Source organism: Dermacentor silvarum, chromosome 10 (genome assembly GCF_013339745.2).
Source record: "Dermacentor silvarum isolate Dsil-2018 chromosome 10, BIME_Dsil_1.4, whole genome shotgun sequence".
Lineage (NCBI taxonomy): Eukaryota > Metazoa > Arthropoda > Arachnida > Ixodida > Ixodidae > Dermacentor > Dermacentor silvarum.
This window is the reverse complement of record NC_051163.1, coordinates 21,652,937-21,676,974: the sequence shown is the minus strand read 5'-3', so window position 1 is coordinate 21,676,974 and position 24,038 is coordinate 21,652,937. Positions and strand designations below refer to the sequence as shown.

General features: G+C 45.2%; 2 protein-coding genes across 2 annotated transcripts in view; one reads left to right on the top strand and one right to left on the bottom strand.

Moving 5' to 3' along the window:
* LOC119465901 (slowpoke-binding protein) overlaps positions 1–16,710 on the bottom strand; it is a 32,841-nt gene extending 16,131 nt beyond the window's left edge. The window contains exons 1-11 of the mRNA XM_037726374.2: positions 16,375–16,710; positions 15,599–15,669; positions 15,146–15,243; positions 14,566–14,643; positions 13,223–13,416; positions 11,538–11,615; positions 9,111–9,292; positions 7,639–7,745; positions 4,539–4,639; positions 2,401–2,454; positions 1,287–1,349 (exon numbers count right to left, since the gene is read on the bottom strand). Of these exons, the coding sequence (XP_037582302.1) occupies positions 1,287–1,349; positions 2,401–2,454; positions 4,539–4,639; positions 7,639–7,745; positions 9,111–9,292; positions 11,538–11,615; positions 13,223–13,416; positions 14,566–14,643; positions 15,146–15,243; positions 15,599–15,669; positions 16,375–16,416 (1,068 nt within the window). The 5' untranslated portion in view covers positions 16,417–16,710. The remainder of the gene's footprint in view (positions 1–1,286; positions 1,350–2,400; positions 2,455–4,538; positions 4,640–7,638; positions 7,746–9,110; positions 9,293–11,537; positions 11,616–13,222; positions 13,417–14,565; positions 14,644–15,145; positions 15,244–15,598; positions 15,670–16,374) is intronic.
* A 2,744-nt stretch (positions 16,711–19,454) lies between these two features.
* Positions 19,455–22,272, top strand: LOC119430920 (salivary glue protein Sgs-3-like). Its single transcript, XM_049657228.1, has 2 exons — positions 19,455–21,623; positions 21,918–22,272. The coding sequence occupies exons 1-2, from the start codon at positions 20,924–20,926 to the stop codon at positions 22,073–22,075; spliced, it is 858 nt and encodes a 285-aa protein (XP_049513185.1). The 5' UTR covers positions 19,455–20,923; the 3' UTR covers positions 22,076–22,272.
* Positions 22,273–24,038: the final 1,766 nt, after the last annotated feature.

Sequence of the window (24,038 nt, the reverse complement as noted above, 5' to 3'; positions counted from 1 at the left end):
TGAAACCAGTTTGAAACAACCTTGCATCCACAAGGTTTAGTTGCAATATATAAAGTAGTTATTCTGTTTAAACCATTGCAGATCAAAAGCAACTGCATTGCAAAATGTGTATAGCAAGACTTTCGTGACTGCACTAGTACAGTGTAGACCGCTTATAACGTAAGTCGCCGGAGTCACGAATATCCACACTATAAGCGGTACCACACTATAACCAAAACAACTATTTCATTGCGATAATGGACACTCCAGGTGCATTTCTGCCGTCGCTGTCACCGTGCTCTAGGTTCCGTATTCGCTTACAAAATAAATTAACAAGCACGTTGTCACGCATGCACAAGCAAACATGAATGCTTGTTGAAGCAAACACATCTCGCTTGTTGACCGCGGAAACGAACTGTCAAAATGCTAGAGTGACGAAGTGCGGCGAGCGAACTGACCTTCGTGCTATCATGCCTCTCGCTTCAACGCGATCTATAAGAGGCGAAAACATGGCGTGCGGCGGACTTTTCCCGTCGCAGATTGCTTTCAAGATAGGGCCAAGGTGATCGTATTGCCGAAAGGATTGCCGTAGATTAAGTCCTGCTTCGGTCCACAGAAGCCGTTCCGCATTGCTTTGCTGGCGACAATCCTCTCCTTCTGTTTGCGCCAGTCTCGAACGCAAGTTTCGGATTCTCCGAACGCCCGTGATGCGGCCCGATTTACGTCCGTCTCTGCACACATGATCACTTTCCTTTTAAATGCGGCATCATGATGAACTCGGTACTTCATGCTGATAGAGCAGACGCAGAGAACGTGAAGATAGACAGTAGACTATTGCCTAAGCACGTGTACTACAGCACATGGAGGAAACTAGGGTAACTAGGCTCGAGAGTAGCTAGGCTCGACGCGCGTGCGAGGCGGCCATTTTGAAATGCCGACAGCTACATGGTAACACAGATTTAGGGTCGTACTCGATTCTAATGCGCACGCAATTTTTGGACCTGTTTTATCGGAAAAAAAGTGCGCGTTAGATTCGAGTGAATACGGTATTTGTGGCTTGAGGGGAGCGTTTGCCATCTAGGTTGAATGCCGAACTACCAGGCAGCCGCATTGTAACCGGTATTTCGTGTCCCGCAACTGCACTATAAGCGGTTACGTTATAAGTGGTCTATACTGTATTTGCGTAGCTTCCATAGTGTTGCCTGCTAAATATGAAACAGAAAAGGTACTGTCTCAGTTTTCGAAGGAGTAACATAACAGTGCCTAGAAGCACTGGTCGAGCGTAAAAACAATATTCCATTACTCACAGGCACAGTGTGAGTTGTGAGCTCGCGTAGGTCGATATTGCGAAAGAAATCCAGCGTGGCAACCTACAAAAGAACAGGAGTGCTTGATTCACATGCAAACACAACACCAGAGTCCTCTGATAACATCTTTTCTTTCTCTGCTCTTGAAAGATCTGCGGGATAGCTAACTACGCAGCCCTTCTGAAAGTAGCCTTTCAGAAATCAGCTGGGGTAGGTGAGGATGCACACCTATTGATGCAAGCTATGTAAGGTTTCAATACTACTGTTTCAAAAGTCAGCACAAGAAGCGTTGCATTCAAGCAACGGCCACAAGTGGCCTAGTTTATGAAATCAAAAACTGCACTAAGTGTGAAGGTTTCAATTCAATTACTACTTGTAATCAACCATATGCATAATGTGGCCCACCCTATAATTGACAGTTCTCACAATTGAAAAGCTCTAGCAACATAGCACCAAGGCAGCGGTCTTTATGGTTGAAGTAAAATCTACACATTTAGCGCAGTTCTAGCAGTCTTGGATTTAAATAATTGTACCGCTTGTGGTCATTGACTGAACAAAACGCTTTTTTTTTTTTTTGCTGACTTCTTTAACACTGCTCTATGGAAACCCTACGCAGCTAGTCCGAACAACCGCGCAAGTAAACCTCCTCAACTGATGGCTAGTGTCCTCTAAACAATACTGTACTACCATGTTGTGGCTACATTGAACTCCATAATAAGCTATCTCGTAGAAGTTTCGTGAGCACATAAAAAGTTATCAAAGAAGTCTGACAACACTAAGTTGCATCCAGCTTTCATTCATGCATAATCCTCATTAAAAAAAAAACGAAGCTACACGTTACACATAATGGCCACACAAAACCACTTATCCACTGTCTTCCACAGGAACGTTCTCATAGATCAAGCCCCCCCCCCACATAACAACCTTTTATCCCTACCAGTACAACTGCCTACTGCTCATGTTTTCACCGTGTCATGTTAGCGTTAGTGTCACATGAGAGCATTCTCTGTTAATACATATTCCTGAGGTTAACATGATAATAAAAACTACTAACGCTGCAAAGTAATGTTCACAGTTTGTAACACAATACTCAGGGGAAAATGCGGAAACTTACCTCTTCTAGAGTTGGATAGTGGTGATTTTCATTCTCAAAGATGAACCTCAACACCTACACGTCAAATGAGACAAGAAGAATGCCAGGTTAAAGTACAATCTCCGCAGATGATTCAGCATACAAGCAAAACATAATTAAACAAAATGTTAGAGCATATTGCATTAAGTTACATTTGCATAATTTGAACTTTTTAATTGAGAAGCGCACGTCTTTTACTAATAACACCTTGACACAAGAAGCCGCATTTCTTCTCTTTAACGACACTATTACCTCATGAAAAAGCTGTTAACAAAACTGAGGAAGGAATGCAAAAGTCAGCAAAATGGCAAATGCTAATCGAAAACAGCAATTACACATGTCACAGCAATGACACATTGCTGATATGAGTTGAACATGAACAAGTGTGTGAGAGCACATTCACTTCAGGAATGTAAACATCAAACTGAGCTGTTGCTAACTATTGCATGTTAAATAAGGTGCCACACATCATATATTCATTCGTGCATAGATGTAGCCTAACCATTTCACTGCTTTCCATGCTTTTCTAATGGCTGAATGAAAGATGGTGGCAATAACGAAACTCTCCTAGCAACCAAAATGCTATGTCTGTTATGTGCAGCCATGCCTTTGCGCACAGCATGTTACCAGCAGGAATTTTTTATCTATTAGACATATCACACTGAAACACTTGATAATTTCGGCTTCCCCATCGCGTGGCACTGATAAAACACAAAACATGGCTAAATGCGCTTGAGAATTACCCCCAAGAATGTTCTGGCTGCTCAACGGCTTCTGCTTTAAGTCTATCACTGAAGCATGTACTCAGTCGTATCAGACACCATTCAGCATACCGTCGTAGATGCATTACATGCTTGCCCTAGCTTGCTATTATACCTACCGAGGAGCAAGACAATCGATTTAAAATTTAGGAACTTCACCGGAAACAACACAGAGGTTGCCTCTGTTGTATTTCTAATAAGCATTTCTCCCTGCCCCATTCGGTATGCTGACTGTGATGGTTTCCTTGCAGATGGTGTTACAGCTGGGCAAAACCGCCCATGAAAAGCTCTAGTGCGCACATCACTCCGAGATCCCCATCCTGTATGTTGTGTGTTACGTGTTTTGTGTGTGCTATGTGTCTGTCGTGTGTCCTGCCTGTATTATTTCATTTATCATTTAATTCACCTGGAGAAGCATGCTAGGCATGCCGGCAGGCAAATCCCACCGGTTTTCATTAAAGAGCCTCTCTCACTCTGAGACTGAAGAGCATTAACGCTAAACAGTGCCAAAATCATCCTTAGTTTTTATGACTTCAAACTATAAGCTATGCCTCTCTAAGCTCCCTCTGCAGACCATCTCGAGTTCAACAGGTATAAACTAGTGGTGTGCAAATATTGTCATTTGTGAGACCGAATCAAATATTGAATGCTTTTTGAATAATTGTCATATAATGAACAACCGTTTTCACCATTATTAATATGAAATGACTTTTACACGCTAGTACATTCACAGCGCTAGCAAGTTCCAGCCATTACACTGCACGTTATGAAGCATTGTCTATTAAAACACGAATGGAGCATTAGGACCAAATGGCAGATTATTCACATACTCTGGACTCATTGATGAGTGTGAATGATAGGCTATCTAGCTGGAGAAATCTGCCTCGCAGAGCAAAGCAGAGTTCTCCCCTATGTGTGTTTGTTGTGTTTTATGTCTATACTATAACCGCTGGGATGAAAATTATGGCACTTTTGCTCCAGTTTTATGCTTGATTGTGCACAGTTGGCAATTTGAAATATTCGAGAACTACTCGAATAATAGGTTATTTGTATTTATGAATACAGCAACAATTCCATTTGAAGACCAAATCAAATAGGGCAATATTCAATTCGTTATTTTTAAGTCTCGAATGTTCGCAGCACTTCTAGTACAGATCTGTACTGCAATACGTTGCATTCAATGGTAACTATGAGACCTTTCTATGCACTCAGTTCATCAATCACCCTGGCAACAGCATTAAAATATACTTTATCAGTCAGGTTCATCAAAAGCCAATACTAAAGTGTCTTTGACCGGAAGCAAACTGAGCTCGTCCGAGGCCTTTAAGAAGGGTGAAATAACAAAAAGGTTGCACAAACCTGATACACTTCGGGGCAGTGTTCAACATCGGCATAGTTTTTGTCTGTAGGCTTCGTTGTGGACATTTCGTAACCGGCAGCCATTTCAAACAGAGCATGACCTGGTTTTTGAAAGTACACAAAAACGCAGTTAAGAAACAGAACATGATATCTTTCTTTTTTTTTTTTTTTTTGCTTGCTTCTCAACAAGTGGGTGAGTTTCCTATGCAAGTCAGAGTTTCATTCATAGAAAGCACATATTTTTCTGTTGGAGGATACAGGATTTCAGTTCGCTACAGCGTATGTGTACACAAAGGGGGTGTTTACTTTAATAATCCGTGCACTGTGTTAATCCCCTAAAGCTGCCAGAAGAAAATGTCTGATAGCATACAGAGCTGTAGTCCAGCTAAACGTTGTGGTGTATGCCTAAGAGCACAGCAAGCGTGCAGCCGACCACAACTTTGGCATTGAGAAAAACTGCATACTTTGATGGTCCATAGGGAAAGAGCACCTCGCAGGAACAAATAAATTCGTTATGAAGACAATAGTGCTTGCTATTTTGGTACAGAGAGATCATGGGTATCTCACACGACCGGAAAACTAGGATGGAAATAGCCTGCCCCTGTGCAAGGGCCACACTTGGTCAAAATTGTGAAAAAGAAGTCTGGTCTTCACAACAGTATACACATAAATCTACAATTTGTCTGGCTGTGCTTTATTTCAGTGAGTACTCTACTACAACAACAAAACCAAAAATGCATGATATGAAGTGGTATCAGTTATAGCGAAGAAAATGTTTGTTTTCACATACGTAGCTGAAAATGTTACTAGGCAAGCCAGCGGCATAAAGAGCCAAAACGCCTGCAAAACTAACTTTAAATGTGCTCCTCAGTATGTTTAAGTCATTACACGCAAAAAAAATTAGGGGCAGCTTCACACTTGTCGTGCGAAGACTGGGCAAACAGCGAAGCTGGCGACCCCACCTAGCTTTATTTCGGTTCGGCCAAGTTTTTGCGAGGTTATGCTTCGAGACTCGGCCACGTTTTGCGCAAGATCACCCCAGACTCATCGACAGTCCAAGGAGTAACGAACACTCTGTCATTAAAGTATCTGGATGCGTCTGGACACTCAAGCGCTTTTGCTTGGTTTTGCGGGCTCGTAACTCCGAATCTTCTGCGAATCGCCGATGTTTTGCCGCCACTTCGGCGGCGCGATACTCGGGATCGGACCGAAGTCGTCTCACTTGCTCTCGAGTAGCGGCTAGCGTATTTCGCACCGCGCTTCCTCTTCTTCGAGAGTGATGCTCTTCTTTGGCTCCCCCATCTTCACGGTGATGTGCTTGGCGCAGAGACGGCGGGGCTTTTGTGTTACCGCGGCGGCGACACGGAGCTATATATCCTGTGGATCAGCGCAGTGACGTCACGACTTGGCTCCGCCTCTGCGCAGCCGCGGCAATCACTCCGCACGGCGCATTAACTTCATGGCTCGGCAAAGCTAAGGCAAAGCGATGCGGCATGCGCGATGACGTCATGGCTCACGCAGCTGTGGCGAGCCTCGGCGCAGTCGGTGCAGCTGGGGCGAAGCGTTGCTAGGCAACGCATGGTGATGTCATTGCCAGGTGGTAGTTTTGCAGTGTACACTAGACAGACCATCCTCGAGCTTAAACACCTTCGCTAGTTCACAGGGTTATGTGCCATTGCGCTTGGATCCTTTCTGCATTACCATCAGGATCGGCCCACATTTCGGCGTTACACCTGACAGCAAACGCCCAGGTTAAACAGCTTCGCTGTTAAAAGACATGCTGTGGTCATTGGCACCGTTAATGAAAAGCACACAGAGCTTGTGTTGGTCAAAAACTTGGCTCAGCCTAGCTTGGAAGTTTGCTTAATTCTGTTGCAAGGCCCAAACTGCAGATCTGTGGGCGACGATTTTCATTCGTTATTTTTTAACAACTGTCGGATATAACAAACAAAATTTTGCTCAAAATGTGACAGCATTGCAAACTGGTGTAAAGGAATGTTTGCACCTACATCAGCAGCATAAGTGTACAATAGAGACTTTAACAAGCAGTTGGACCGGGCTAGTTGGTACAAATCCGTGATGGTATGCAGCGCAAAGACTTACAGGGACACTGAACAAAGAATTAAGCACCACAGGCACTGTGGTGTTTTGTTCTTAGTTTAGTGTCCCTGTAAAGTCTTTGCACTGCCTACCATAAAAGAGTGAATTACTTGTCTGTCAGTGCCTTAGATAAACCGACACAAGCTGATAAGAGCTGATACAATTGAGCGACACAAGCTGATATCTGGCTATGTGCTAAGCCTTAATTGAGCGCTGACACGACATTCTTGACCAGTCATCTTTTTGCCTTACGTAGTTTAAACACCATAAACTCTAGAAAAAAATACTGGCATGCATAAGAGTGCCCTAAATAATTTACTATAACGCCTATTTCTACTAACTAGTTATAGTTTCGGAACACAGGAGGTGGGTTAGTCACGACGTCGCACCATGCTCGCTCGCTTAGTTCCCACGATTGCTGTGGCTGCCGCACACGAGTGCAGCTGGAAGTAATGTGCACAGCACCTCTTTCTGATTTTCTTTATGAGAAACACCATTAATACCTAACTTAATAAAAAAAAATTGTTTATTTGTAACCTTTGGGGTTTTAAATGCCACAACCATGATCTGTTTATGAGGCACACCGTAGTGGGAGACCGCAGATTGTGATTATCGAGTGTTCTGTAACGTGCGCCCAATGCACGGTACTTGGGCGTTTTTGCGTTTTGCCTCCATCAAAATGCAGCACCGAGGGCGGGATTTGATGCCACCACCTCGTGCATAGCAGTGCAATGCCAAAGCCACTACGCCACCACGGTGGGTGCCTAATGTTACTGCTACACACAGTCAACAAATTTTGCTCTGTGTCATGACGTCAGGCATGGCATTTTGAGACCAACTTCGAACATCAAATTAAAACATCTTATGTTTCCCAACCTTCATACTTGATAAGTGTTTTCCCTTATACGTGTAAGAAGCATGTCGAAGCGTTTCTACAGCATCAAAAATATGTGTCAGCACTTGAACGTTTCAGGAAGACAACTAATGTCATAATGCTTACCAAAGCAGACGGCGTCGACGACCTCCTTGTCTTCGCAAATGCGCTTGCGGATGAATGCTGAGACCCTGGGCACATAGCCCAGCAGGACATTCTCCAGGCCTGTGAGCCTGCAAAACACAGAGTGGAGTTTGATAAGCAGACTGTTGTGTATGTTGACAGGTGCCGTTATAAATCGGCAAACCCAAACGACAGTGATGAAAGTGACTTGGTTCGTGATCTCAGATTGCACGCGCTGACAGGTTTTGCTCTGGCCGTCCCAACTGGCACGCTCACCAGTAAAAAAGTTGGATGCAGTTGAATCATGCTACGTCTTGCTTAATTCACGCCCTATCGCGACGGTGAAATACACAAACGAAAGCAAGTGCCAACACCAGCAGACGACTTGTTCAAAGCTTTGAAACCACCTCACAAAATGACAAACATACATATAACCGGGAAAATTTGAAGTATAGTGCGTTTCCGGCACATGACGAAGTTTTGCACAGATATTCACTTCTACGTTCCCACGTGAACGTAGTGGGAGTAACGGCCAAGTACACTTGCTCGAAGTGTCCCTAAATGTGCCCATCTCCCTGGGGTATAAGATGACATCAAAATCTAGGACGTTGCATCAACAAGCCAACCTACCACAAGATGTTGCACACTCAACTCTGTGTTTAGGCTAAGAAAAGTGGCTTTTGCAACACGGAATGTGAGGAGATGGTTATGTACTTTTTCTGCATTTACGGAAATAACACCTTCGGTGCCTAACCAGAGTATTTAAATTTTAAAAAAATTTCGTTTTTCACATTTGTAACGTACCAGTTGGCAACAAGAACTGGCTATAAAGGTGATTACGTCTTTGAGTTGTCTTCGTGTTTGAGGACGACATTGTATTGAGTGTTGCATAAGTACGAAAGTAAGGTGTACATGGTCTGTCCAGCTAAACCGCTGGCTGATTCGTGCTTATATTTCACATAGAGACTCGTGCTTTGTAGTGGATTCAGTTTAATGCCACATTTGCAATTGTTATCTGCCTGTTTCATTCGCAATAAAGCCAAAATGCGTCTTATCTGTGGCAATGCCATTAAGAAATCATCGCTTTTGCTGTAACAGTAGTGCCATGTGGAACACACCTTTCACTGTAGTGGCGACAGATCGCACTGTTGCTCCACTGCAGAAAATTCGTCATATTTTTGAGCATCATCTCCACATACGACGTACACTTACACTCAGTTGTGAACACAGCAGGCAAATAATGCTCACAAACATTGTATAAGAGTAAAACCACATTGCAAGATTTGAGTTGGAATCAGTCAATGGTTTATCCCGAAGGTTCATGTACACCTTGCGATCCTATTACGCAACACTCAGTATCTGCAATGGCCCACGCTTTTGTATTGAACCATATTTATTTCGCCATTGAACAATTCAAGCTTCAGATAACTTGGACAGAAAAGACAAAAAATAACAGATGGAGTGGCAATACACACCTGGCCACGCCATTCTGAAGGATGACGTTGCCCAGGTGTAGGTTGTAGAATGCCGGGAAGTCCTTCTCGTGTAGAAAAAGCAGGCCCTCAACTATCTGCTTGGCCAGACGCTGCACCTGATCCTGTGGGAGGCCCGTCCCATGCGGACGGTACTTCTCCTGCCAGTCTTCGTTGTACTTGCTCTGCATGCAGGCAGGGGGCAGCACTGGTCGGGTCGAGATGCATGATCCCGAACCTAGGTGGCACTACCCTCTCTAATGCAAGTATATCCTTTTGCATGATGCAATGCTCAAAGCTCTGCATACCGCCCATGTTTTTAAAGGGACACTAAAGTGTAGCCATAAAGAGACGCTAAAAATAAAAATAATTTTAGCTGTATTAACAAATTACCTTCCAGCAACACCTAAAGACCGCTCTTATTATGAGCAGAGGCATGGTGAGCCAGAAAAAATGCAAATACTAAAGACAGCTGGCAAAGCTGCCTAGAGGTTCCCGCGCCAGCTTGCTATGACTTCATGTAAGCTGGCGTTGGAAAGGTAAGCTGTAAAATATTTATAGGTAAAGACTGACTGCACTGTATTTCAAGAGACCAAGGCTCAAGTTGGCAAGATTCAAAAACTTTTGCCGACCTACAACAGCCATGGTATGAAATAATTCATAATCCACTCTACTCCAGCGACAGCTGTGTATGGCATGGCCAAGCCCATGTGGGCCCTATCTTGAAAGCGATCTGCAATGTGGGCAGAGTGCGCCGAGTGCTGATAACTTAGTGTGCGCTGTGTTCTCGCCGCTTAGTTTGCGTTGAAGCGAGAGGCAGCACTAGGGCTAATTCGTTCACTGCTGCTGCCGTGCTTCCTCGCGCCAGCGTTTTTGACAGCGAGTTTGCACAGTCATTGAGTGAGATGCGTTCATGTTTGCCTGTGCGCGCCTGACGCCATGTTTGTTAATTTAGTTAGTAAGCAAATGTTTACAAGTTTATACGGCTGATAAAACTACTATCCTTACTTCGTATAGCTGTCTAATAATTTGGTATCGCAAGCAATGCTTCGCCTTTCAGGCAAACTGCGACTTTTTTTTTTTCAAGAAATAACGGTAGCTCACAATGTCCGATGATATTATTTACCCGATTTAATGCGCGCCTTCTTTTTTCCAAGAAAATTGGGCAAAAAATTGCCAGCGCAGTGCAATCTGATATGAAAATAAAATCGCCTTCACAGTGTTTGTATGCTTTACCGCATAACGCAGCTCTATTGCGGCAAAGCTGACATTAGAAAACCGGCCACTCTTGTGCAATGCAAGTTAGACCCTTGCCCATTTTTCTTGCTAAAAAAAACCGGGTGCTCGTCAGATTCCTACTTTATTTAGGAAGGAGCTTTAATGTCATTTGCAAGTTCGTTTTCTACTTTGTACACATAGTAAGCGGTCGTGCATTTCATTAGGGGGTGTCTTACAATCGGTCAAATGCTGCAAAATGAATCAGCAGAATTTTTTTCTGCATCTTGTTTGATTAGACCTGCAGGATAATTTGATCAATTTTGTCGGTATTGTCACGGTCGAATTAACGGATGTCGGCTGTATATGCTTATAAGAAATATTGGGTGTAAGTATTGGATATGTCCAATGCGACTTCATTATAAAAAATGCTTGATAGTACTGCAAAATTTTAATTTACTAATTCAGCTTAACTTAATTTCTCTAAAATGTTCTTTAAAACGGCTCTCCAACAGACTATTCTTTTTATGTTGTAAATCAGTTCTTTGTTTTTTGTCCTTTCTATGGTGCCAGAATGTCTGCTTATCCTGTTACTCATTATGGAAACCACCATTGGTGGACCTGTTTGAATGGTTGAGCAGACACCATTTACCAGCTCCAAGAGAGTTTGTTGTTGGGATATCTGATATGCTGGTAAGCAGGTATGATGTTTCTATACATAGTGACTATTCACCAGCTGATCAGTGAAAACTAAGAAAGTTGCAGCAGAGTTGTGTACAAATTGAAGAGTATTGCAAGTGTATAAACCACGAGATATTGCAACAATAAAAGGGTGAATAACAACTGAGCAATTTAATAAATCAAAGTGTGTGGGTGCGTGTGTGTGTTTGGGGTGGGGGGCAAATAAATATTTCAATAGTGAAACTGGCATTACCTTTTGTAATTTGTAAAGCAAGTGTTAAGTAACTATAAGAACAAAGAGAGTCCCATTTCTGTTTGCTTTTAATGCTATAATTATAATACATGCTCAGTAGTTACTAGAGTACTTTCAATTTCAAGTTGAATAAATCATTCACTGGTTCTGACTAAAACACTATAACTACATTTTCAGATGTCATCCATCAGCTCGAGTATCTGAGCTACTAGCTGACATTTTCCTCAACTGTCTCTTCATAACTCTTCCCGACACTTAAGAACAAGCAAAACTGCACTCACATGGTATATGAGATCTTTGAGTGACCCAACATCATTCAGCGGAGACACGACCACCACGTGTGGGCGTTCAGCCAAGACCTGCAAGTTAGAAGGCTTTAATGTCATGTTCAGATAAACGTGACTAATGCGCGTTGCAGGGCTAGTTGATCCATGATTTAAGTATAGCACAATGAAGACATGGATGACAAATACTGGTCAGGCACTAACTTCCAGCTGAATTTATTACGGGAAACTTGCATCAAAGTATACTTCATATGCATGCACACACAAAAACAGTCAACATACAAGCTTAGATATGGCTGTCTTATTAACAATGTTATGAAAACCAGCGCTTGTACGGTTGCTGCTTTTTGCGTGTCTGCTTGCGCATGTGTTCGCAGTTTAAGATGGCATTGGTTTCCTGTAATAAATTGAGTTAGAAGTTAGCACCTGTCCTGTCCTCATCTTCCATATCTTTTTTTTTTTTTGCGCTATTCTTAAGCTTGAGATTAACATATCCACGCAGCATCATGCACTGTCTCGGCAAAATAATTCTAGAAGAAATTCAGGCTTACAACCACATTTTTTTTTTGTTTCACCGTGCAACCACAACGTGTGTTGCAGTGCAGCCCAGCAAGAGTGCTGGGACTGCATTACTGATAAATGACTTTCACTGATACTTTCAGTTTTTACGCAGTATAACATCAGGCAACATGAATCAATGTTGCAATAGGCATTCGCTGATACTTATGGGGCACATTATATTAATGCCTCGGGCACATGGTATGGGACTGAAGGCTTTTCAAGGCACGCAGCTTTTGACCACAGCCTCATCTTTTATCCGTGAATGAAAAGCAAAATGTCATGGATTGTAGAATGTGCTCAACAAATGTGTTAAATAAAAGTGACCCTGACAGGAAACTAATGCCCCAGTCCACAAGTATCTTGTGTCCAAGGAGGATCATTACAAAAAGTGATATGCACAAAAACAAAACAAAAAAAACCCGGTTAAGCACAAGGCAGATACTGGATACTGGATTTTACTGCATATTACCTGCATCCAAATTTCAAGAAGCAGTACAAAGTGAGGGTGTGAACCATGTGTAAATTCACCTTCCAGTGGGGCTTCACAGCAATGTGTGGCGCATTGCCGTGAAGCAGCAGCGCTCTTTAGCAGAGAGCATTAGTACAATCTGTGATGACTAGGCATATCTAAAGAACACTATTCTTTAAGGCTTTGCTTCGTGATGCCAACAGATAGAAATTATTTCAGAATCCTTGCATGCAGTTAGCTGCTGGGTTATCCACATATTCTCTTCTCTTTTTTATTCCTTCCTTTTAGACACTTGTAGCTGTAAGTGTGCATAGGTTACGTGCAATACCGGGCTCTAAATTAAAAAAAAAAAAAAAAACTGTGTTCCTGAGACATTCTTGACAGATGACACATGGCGAAGTCATTCTTACAACTAAATAATATGGTTTCATATCTGACAGACACAATCTGGCCATGAGAGATGCCATAGTGGCTCTGCATGAATTTTGACCACTTGGTTTCTTTAACGTGTACTCAAAGCTTGGTACAGCAGCATTTTCCCCACAGCCTCAAGCTCAATAGCAAAACGCTGCTGCCGCCATGGCCTTCGACCCATTATTGAATATTCAAACAGAAAGCAATCATAGTTATTCAAAGCATGTGGACAAAGTACCTTGATGTCGATGTCGAGCACCGGGTGTACATAAGGGTGCTGGAGGTCAAGGAAGATCTCCTGAAGACCCGGCCGGACCTGGCAGGGCGAGTGGCGCAGTGGACACGCATCTGGAAGTGCTGTCACCGTCAGAAGGCGCTCGGTGCGCGTCGCACTATCCCGCACCACGAACCAGTGCCGGTCCATGCGGCTGCCTGCAGTGCACAAGCACCACCACTTTCTTTACAATGACAGCCCTATGCGGCCTTTCAAGTTGGCTGCTTCATGATATGCGCTGTTTGGCATGACCCATGCTCATTAATTTGGAATAGATAAGATAGATAGATACAAGAAAGCAGGAAGGTTAACCAGGTCAAATTCCAGACGGCTACAATACATCGGTTGAGACGGAAAGGGGAGAGGAAGGTAACGAGAAGGAAATAGCACAGAGTTCAGGCATGCTGGAAGTGTAAATGAACTAGAATGTTCTCTTTGGCAGAACAGTCCCGTTTTGTACTGACTGATAGACAGTCGCACAGTCCAATCGGTTCATGTTAAAAACTGCAGCAGAGCTCTGGTGGCTTTCTTCTGCCGCTAAGTGCAAGGGTACTGTCCCAAGATCCTGGCTTCATAGAAAGATGTCCCATGTTCAAAGTGTATGCAGAAGTTTTGGTGCAACCCCAACATAGCATGCTTCCTCTCGGCCACACTGCTCCTTCACATATCAAAGGCAGTAGCAATTACTGCACTGTGACTACCCTCCCCTACGAAACCTTTCTTAAAAACTGGGAAATGGCGTGAGGAAGCTATTAACAAAACTTTAACTTCCCACAATGCATCTAATTCATTCACACTTTCCCGAATCGCCGTCCCTGTCACTCCAACACCTAAAGTTTTCAGCACACTACATCTTTTGGTTCGTCCTCACGTAAGTACAGACATCTTTAAATGTTACACTTTCCTTGTTCTCGCTTGGGTTTGTTCTGGTTGCAATGACAGCTTCACTGTAAAAGACGAATCTGCAGCTATGATTCACTGCTTAAGCAAATTCAACCTTTATTTCTCCTTGGCTGGCCGCTTACAAATTGCCCAACTAACCCCAGTTACAAAAATGAAGTTAATGCAAGTCGAAGTGGTAAGGAAAACGTTTCCGACGATTAAGGCTGCCGCAGTCATTCTGAGTGTACTGCAGTTCGTGTAGGACTCACATTGTTCTGTTTTAATTTTCTTTTTCAGGGGAGCGCGGACATGCAAATTTAGCACACATTCTTTGGTGCACTCTGATTGAACGGAACGACACACAAGGAACAGAAAAAGTAGTAGCTCGCCACGATGGCTAGACTTCTGATATGTGCCCAACTCACCTATGTTGCAGAGCTGGTAACGAAGGAAGTACCTTGTTGAGCCCCGAAGATAGTACTGGCAATTGATCAAGGCCTCATCTGGGAAAGCAGAAACTCGTCACTTTTCAAATAAAGTGCCTTGAAAAGGCAGATATCATCTGTCTTTCAAAGATGGCAAACTTGCCATTTGTAATTGTTTCAGTTTGAGTTTATTTCTCACAACACAAACTTAACCCATATATGCCTAAACTTTAACAAGCTAAAATGTTTAAAGTATTTTTCGATAAAAAGCCTTTCAGAGGCTTCAGAATGTAGTATCATCAGTTTACTGGTAAAACAATTGTTTTGTATTTGATGATTTCGAGTCGTCCTATATATAGGACACTAGGCAAATCCCCACTACACCTCTGACAAATGTTGTCGTAATAGCAACGAGTAAGTTTCCACGCAAACTATCCAATGTCAATGACACTGATATGTCACCTTGATATGTGCTGCTACTAAGATAAGTAAGCAATTAAGTGCTGCTAACTAAAAGATCCTACTTTCACTGCAGCAATATCGTTGCTGCCAATTGTGGCAATTTACGATAGACACTTACTGCGATCGATATCACCACGTAGTTTCCGGCTTAGTTCAAGCCGATCTAAGATGAAGCTGCTTTCGTTGTCGAGTGCCAGGTACTCGTGTCGAGGATATCTGCATACCGAAACGACACATATCCGGGCATATGGTCATTAACCTGCTCAGTAATTTACTTTGATATGAACGCTGGAACCCTGCAAACGGGGTGCGTACGGTGTGCTCGGGGATTATTACACAAATGTTTCCTAAGAGCTGATTATTAACCTGCTCAGTCAGTTATTGCTGCACTTCAATTGATATGACCATGGGAATTTTGTTAATGGAGACTGCAGTATACTGGAGAATGATTATGCAATTGCACCCGGAGAGCTGGCCATTGATCTGCTTAGCTGATTTTCTCTACTTTGATTGAACATGAGAATCCTGATCATGAATGCAGAATACAGCATGCATGCGAATATTCACGTACCTGCATCGAAGTATTGCCCAAATCGCTATGGCAGCTAGTGCCATTACAGCAAATATCGCTAGAAGAATGACCTGCGTCAGATAGAGAAGAAAAAACGGGAGGGATATGGGTGAGGGGTTGCATATTTCATGCTTGCGAAGTTCACCGGAGGCAGCAGCCAGAGGTTTAAGTGAAGCAACATATCATATTGGGTCCGAGATACTACGAGATAAATAGATTCGTTTCGAACTTACGCACGTTCAGAGAGCGGTGCAGGTTCGTAATTGCGTGCAACAGGTTCCACACAGCAGGACCGAGCGATACCTAACTTGTTCTATATAGAATTTAGTTTACCAACGCCTGCATTTCAGCACACTAGATAGCAAACATGGGTACATTCTGTTGCACGCAACTACCTTCCGCGATGGGTTTTTTTTTTTTTTTTTTTTTTTTTTTTTTTTTTTTTTTTTTTTACCAAGCGCAGCTAGCAAGAGCATTGTGCAAGGCCATCGGGACTGCGCTTGCAAATCGGTGCGCGTGGCCCACCGCGCCCACATTTTGATATTTTTAACTCCGCGAAGCGAGAGAGATTCTTGTTGAACGACCAGTTTGCAGAAAGACGTGTGCTAAGTCAGCAAACCTTTTCTATTTTTTTTTTCCTTTCAGCTTTGAGAATGAATTGTCAGATGCCTAAATCCTTGAACTTGAAGATGATTAGTGATATAGGCGCCGTGCATTAACCGCGCTGGTGCCCAAAGTTGGGTGCAATTCAATGCCACCGCAATCGCTCAGCTTACCCAGTAGTACTCCCTGGCGAAGTCGTCCCACTGAAACGTCATGCTGAAAAACTTAACGCCGGGCTAAAATGCCGCCGCAGACGGCCCACAGCGACGGAAGCCAAGCAAAACGAAACTCAAAAGGCGGATGTTGGGAGAAACGGCGGAGGGGCTGTTGCACTAGCCGTCCTCCATAACTATCGGACGGCGAAGCGACGTAACTTGAGTTCTACACAAGAGGAAATGCATCTAGAGACTGTTGGGCGAGTCATCTTTTCCTACAACTTAGACATTTAAGAGAAAAGCGCCTCATCGCGCAGGCACCGCTCACGGGCCCACACTTGTTTTTAAAGCGGCGTCTCGGTATCCATGACGTCGGACTTGGCCCCCTCGTGAGCGCTGCGTAAATGAATTTCGAAACTTTCCTTTCTCCCCCCCAAAAAAAAGAAAGAAAAAAAAAAGAAAAGAAAATGTAAAAGGTCAACGCAATAAAAGCCTTCGCTTATAGTGAAGCATATATGTGGTGAATCAAGATTATCAGTACATTGATATATCTGGTATCTTATTAAGCTTTCAGTTCTGGTTTCGGTTTTAGTTTCTCACATGGCAGTTGTTTGGAAAAACGCGTGACATCGTTGTTTGACTGGGCCGTCCGGGGTTTTAATCGCTGACAGCTCAGTTAGTTCACGTCTCTGCAACAGCTAGCTTGCATCTCCGACGGTGATCAAGGTGCATGCGCCGCCGGAAGTTTTTCTTTCTTTTTTGGGACACGTACGTCAGATCAGTAAGGAAGCCGCAGGTTAAACTGAACGACAAGGTGAAAAATATGCGAGCTGTACCCTTGTCACTAGATGGCTTACTACGCGGCAACTTATGGCTCCTTCTATGAAACTTTGTCCGTGGCGCACTTGTAAGTTGGCTTCTCCACTGCAAGAGTCTGCGTGTGGTGAAGCACGCTTCTGGGTGGTAACATAAATAAGAGCGCCAGGTATACATTTGTCTCTTCCAACTACCGGTTGGTTCGCGCTGAAACTTCCCACAGGGGTAGTATTTTTTGGTGAGTACAGTTTATTGCCAAGGTTTTATGCATTAATTGCCTGTTCCGTTCGCAACAAATATAAATTGCGCATCTTCTGTGGCGACGCCACTACAAAAAAAAAAAAAAAAAAAAAAAAAAAAATGCTGACTTCCCTGCAATATTCGAACTGTGGCGCCATATGTCACCACTACGGTAAAACATGGCACTCGTCATGTGTATCTTTAATGTCTTCTGCTTTCAAAGAGCGTGGATCGTGCTAGTAATGGCGCCCAGTGGCCTCAGTCAAAGCCACTTAGCTATGTAAGTGGCGTTGCCTCAGTACGATGTATCAATTTAGCAATGCGTCGGCATTGTGCGCACGACAAGCAGTGTAGGCACGTTGTCCCGAAGAAAAAAAAATCTGTGACAATGTTCGCAGTAAATGCGTGAGAAATGCGTTAGCATTGCGTCACACCTCTTTAGTGTCCTCGATCCATGATTTACACCGCGATCACCACATTTCAAGGTAGTATTCAGGAGCTCACTCGACACATGTCCTGTCCGGAGCAGGCCAACGTAAGTTGCAATATATATATATATATATATATATATATATATATATATATATATATATATGTGTGTGTGTGTGTGTGTGTGTGTGTGTGTGTGTGTGAGAGAGAGAGAGAGAACGATGAGAAGGGAAACAGAGGGGCTCGATTGTTATTAATCAGACCATATAAAACCAGTATAGGCAGTGAAGGCCATGCAAATCATAGGGGCGATTAGCTGCGGTTGAGATTGAAATGTAGAAAATAACGAAGAAAGTTACGAGGAAATTAAAGTGGACCAATAGATAACTTGTCGCCGGGGGGTTACCGAACTCACGACCTTCGCAATACGCGAAGGTTCGGTTCCCACCAGCGACAAGTTATCTTTGCGTCCACCTTCATTTCCTCATAACTTTCTTCATTATTTTCTACATTTCAATTTCAACCGCAGCTAATCGCCTCCTATGATTTCTATGGCTTTCACTGCCTACCGGATTCATACATACATATATACACGCTCTGCTAAGCTCCCCCATTTCCTCTCTACCTCAACCACGTGACCGGCTTTCCACACTTCACGTACACAAATTTCTTCCACTTTGACACTCCTAATGCTAACGCAGCGAAAGAAATGGCGGACCAAACGATTCAATTACGTGAGATCGAGAACATAGAAAATGCGAACGAAAAACCGCATGTAAAGAGCAGGTACCTTAGCCACAACCTACTACGAAGTCACCTCCCTTATAGATATAAGTGCCCCGCTCTGTTCTGCGCGAAAGGAAACTTTGACAAGATCAAGCACAGAGGCGAGACAATGCGCGTTGTCTACCCACTGAGCGTTTATCGCATGCTCAAAAGAAATCATACACACTTCAAGAAGGCATGGATAACTGAAACTAAACAAATCAGGCGCAAGACGCTCGGAGGCTAAACTCAACCCTATAGTGTTTCAGTGAAGCATGCCCACCGATTACCGGTCAAAGATTTCGCAAAGTCACTGCTGTGGTACCTGCGTCACAGATGTCTGCATGGTATTATTAGATCTAAAAAAAAAAGAAAAGAAAGGAAGATTCCTTGCTACATACGCCTTGTGGCAAATCTCCAGAAAAACGAGCCTGTTTGATCTACAGATAGACTTATCTGGGGGATCAGGTGGTGATGATGAAAGCATGCGCTTCGTGCTACTCTAGCTGTCTTTTTTTTTTTTTACTAAAGAAATCTGATCAGCATCGAAAACAATATAAAATGGTGGATGACGTGATGTCACAGTTACGCTCAAGGTTAAAAAAAAAGGACAAATAAAAATAAAGTTGAAACGCACGCACACAGCACTTTCTTTTTTTTTTTTTTTAATTTGCCCGCTTCACCGCCCCTATCCGGCTGACAAATAAACTTGGTTGAACACACAGCAGTGGCTTGTTGCTAGCGCCATTCGTGACAGCAAGGGGGAAAACTTAGTAGAGTTAAAGTCAAGCTTGCCGCCCTTTCCTCCTCACCGCTCGAAGTGGTTTATATAAACTCAGCGCGGGATCCCATCACCGGTTATTGCACGTATAGAACGCACGCGTGCCGGTACAGCGGGAGTTCCAAGATGGGCGTGTCAACTATTTTATCCGTACTTTTAGCGACGCTTCTCGCGGGTTCCGTAACCTGCGGCCGCGTCCGGCGCACGGAATACGGACCCGCGAAAGAGGCCGGTGCTTCGGAAGTATCCTCGAGCCACGGAAGAACTTTCGTGAACTTCGACAGTTCCCCGGCCTTGACGCATCTCGAGTTCAACGGGGGTTCCTCGAACGCACACCACCGCGGCGTTCACGGTGTTCCCGTCTTCCCGCCTAAGCCTGCAGAGCCAAGTTCGGAGTTCGGCGAGTACGACTACGCAGGAGTACGATCAGAACTACCCCCACTGGCATCAGGTTCACTCTTTTCACGAGCACAACACAGCACCGCCTTTATGGCCGGATTTTAATGAACTGCAGCAAATGACAACGACGCAACCTCCGAGCGCACACTCGACAGATGCCGTCAGAAGGACCGTCGACCTCTCCGAGTTCGACCCTACCCACTCGTTCTTCGGTAGTATGTTCACGGATTCATCGGACACCGGTAGAGGTACCAAGTCCTCTCCGCCCGTGGCTTCCACTACCCAAGCTATCGGCTCTTCTGCCGACAAGGATTCGCGAAACAAGAGTACCACACCCGGAGAAGAATCGCAGGCTGTTTCGACGACGTCTGCTCAACATGAATCCCATGGGGACCACGGAAAGGCGCTCAACGACGGCGCGCCATTCGCGACTACGGTGATTGAGTCTCTGCTGCAGCAGGGCGTCGGCAGCACAGCGACTCCTACCCTAGGTTCGCCGACAGTCGGTAATAAGTCGACTGAAACAACAAACCCCAGCGTTGTGACGACGTCAACAGCAATGGGCGTCGCTCAAGGCTCTTCGGAACCACCCACTAAACCCGACACCCCAAGAGAAACGGGCTCTACCCGGGGTTCAGCTGCCGTGCCGGTTGTTTCGAGGACCACCGTCGCTTTCCGAGAGCCCGGTTTCACGGATACTCGTACGAAATTCAATGGAAGCGAAGCTGCCCACACTGGTGGGACGTCAACAGCCACTGGCACAAACAGTAAATTCACGTCTTCGACTGTCCCTGCGCCACCCGCGGACTTCGTTGCTCGCCAGGCTGCCGCAGTAACGGTCGCTTCGTCTTCGAAGCCCACCGGTGGCTTCGCACGGCTTCCCACTCCGCTCGAAGTCGGCGTTGCTGACAAAATCGTGGAGACTACTACTGAACGCGCATTTCCCAACGCGACAACCGGAAGCCGTCCTCTCGCGCCCCAGGCGTCCGCCAACGAAACGGAGATCCCCGCTAGGCAACTTGTCTTCAAAAACACTCCTCCTGACAACACGTCGCAGACTTCGCCTTCTGTACTTGAAAGTACTGAACCGTCTAAGCTTGCAACGTCCCCACGAGAGACACAAATCCCCGGTTCAACATGTCGACTTCAGAAACGAATCTCCGGACTTTTCTGACTTCCCGGCTACTACGACTTCATTCGCAGTCCTCTGAAATCGCCGGACTGTCCAACCGCACCGAGACGACCACCCACCCTTCGCTTGCCACGAGCACTGCCCCCGACGGGCGATTGCAGAACCGCACTACTACACCTTTGACCCGAGCCCCAGTAGAAGACAGCAACGAGACTTCCACTGCATCCCAACGGCCCGTCGAGCCTTCGACGTTACGCCCAACCTCCCCAGCGATAACTGCTGGCGTGCGTCGACAAGCAACCACCACCACCACCTCGAGCCCCACAACCACGGAGCCGACGCGAGTCCTTCCAACCGCACAGGGAGGCCAAGTTTCGCCGGCACAACCTACGCTAGCGAGGAACGCGGCGTTCAAACAAACTCTTCCGACGCCTTCGCGTCCTGTTCATCCTGCGACGACTGCGAGTCCGCCCCCGGTTACGGCCGACGCTTACGTCAGACCGATAACGCAACACGGCGTGCACGAGTTCGTGCCTCAGCGTCACCGAGACGTGGAGGATTACTTCTACCACCACCAGTCCGGCCGCGTGGAGCACGACGACGCCCATTTGCGTAGGAGCCCGTGTGGAAAGTGCCAGCGCACGCTCCACTACTGCGTGCAGAAGTGCTTCGTGCACCATAGCTGCGAGGCAGAGACGAATCCAGGTAAGGCTGCGTTCTGGCACGTCTGGTTTATCGATAGCACGTCTGTGTGTTACCAAGACAGTTGAGCTTTTACTGACCGCAGTAGCTGTGCCCATGGCGCGTTCTGCAGCGGGCCCCAATGGCATTGTCGGAAGGGGCAGTTACCGACCGGCAGTAATTTCCTCCGTTTTGTTTTCTAATGACCAATTACTATACTGTTCTATATGCTGGAACGCACTAAGCTAAGCTTCTCCAATCACCACTGCCTACGGCTTGTAAACTTGTAAACAAATTTTGTAAACTTTCTCTTTGCAGAGCTCACCTGTCCCCGGATCAACGCCCCCTGCATGCCTCCTTACAAGCACGAGGTGGACCAATGCCGCCACAGCGCCGACTGCGAGAGCGCCAACCACCTCTGCTGCCTGGTAGGCTGCTCCCGCCGCTGCGTCCACGGCGTGCCCACCCAGCACTAGGCGTAGTACTTCGACCACGTGACCAACACGTACCACCTTCAACCGCACGCGTGCGATCTTACGTCCACTCATCACATACACTCGCTGATCTTAAACTGACAGTTAATATATACTGTCATGCGCCTAAATATAAAGGGGCCTACGCTACGTCGTAGGCGTTTTACTCGTTTTTTCAAGAAATAAAATGTTTTATCTGCGCTGTCTGGCTTATTTTATTTCTTCTTTGGCTTAGTTTTGATCGCAAGTGTGCGGTGCTGGCGAGTGAATGCCTCTTCGTCACAGCAAAGCCAGACACAAGGTGAGGGCGAAGGCTTTCTGCTAACGGCTGTCTGTGCACAACCCGTCATGGCTATCGATATTGTGCCCCGAAAGAAACTTCGTAGATGTACCGACTCGCAAGCATTATAAGGCGGAAGGCATTCCTTTCCGAGGCGGAAAGAAATGCGAACCGTTCATGTGGCCCCGATCCCGCAAACTTGGAACGTTTCACCGGAGCAACGGTCAATCGCCACATGCACAGCTTCGCTGGTCATCCACCTTCAGAGAGTGGAATGCCACTGCATTTTTTTTTAAAGGAAGATGTTCATTCTAAAAGCACGGTTGTTTCTTCGCAGTTTATGACCAAAAATCAGTTGATTTTTAGCTCGCGTACGCAGATCCGATCAATCGATTAAAAGAAGGGTTGCCTCGTCTTGCAGGCAAAGCAGGCTGCTGCGTGAGGCGCGGCACTTCGAAAAGCGCTCGGCGTACTTCGTTGCCCCATACCCAGATTTCCCAGCAGGTCAGAGAGAATGTTAGATTTCGTTTAATGCAAACGGCGATTCCATTTCGCACATCTTATTCACTCCATTTTTACGGTTGACAGTAACATACGGTACAATGAGCTGGTGACCCGAAAACTTGCGGGCTCATTTTAAAGACGATAGTCTTTCTTGGGGAACTTAAACGCTGAAAATTTGGTCTGTCTGTCTGTCACCCGATTCAGCCACCCGGCCAAAGTTGGACCACTTGCTTACCGCCCACACTACTTAAACTGGTACGGCTGTTCATACTTGTGAACGTTATCGATCACAAAGTAAATATTACGCATATCTGAGGCGCAACATCACTAGGTAAGTATTAAGAGGTGTGTTCCTTTAATAGAAAATACATAGATACGTAACTCTACAGACCCTAGTTTCTTAAGCTGCGCTGAAAATGCCATGCTATGCGCGCCGACGAACGACGTTCCCCGACTGCGCGCCGACGAGCGCCCTCTGCCATGGAGGAAGGAAACCCTCTGCACAAGCTCATGTTTCCCGATGTATTGCCAGATGGCGTCCATGTCTCACGCAGCGCCTCCTCAATTTTATCAATGCCAGCCAGATGCGGCCGATTCAACATAAAGGAAGCGCTGTCTGAGGCAGGGCAAAACATAAATGGCCGCTTGATGAAATAATGCGGTAAAATGAAATCTGTTCAAACAAACCTTCATGCCAGGACGGAAATGGTACGAGAACAGCATCACGGGTGGCCGCGGATCAGACCAGCACTCATGTAGTGCGGCCGGCAGAAGACTATCGTCTTTCGACGACATTTGCAGCGAAGCACGCAAATACGCGGCAAATTTTTTTCATAAAAGTAGACGTGACTACCTACTACGACGACTACTACTACTACATACTACAGAGGAGGGACAGACCCACACCCTAAGGAGCTTCGCCCCTAAAAGTGTACCGTTCGAAGTTACATCCTTTAACCAATAAGTAGTGTACGGTATGGGTTACATATACTTATTTAGGCCGAGGCCCTTGGTATTTGGAAAGTACACAGACGCTTATACGGAATAATGCAAAGTCAATGACATCTGTAATCTTTACAATGTGCATAAAGAAAGATCGTCAATTCTATAGACTTGTGAAAGTTTCAGTTGATGCCGTGACACATTGCAAACGAGAAAATCTTTTAAATTTCACACTCTCAT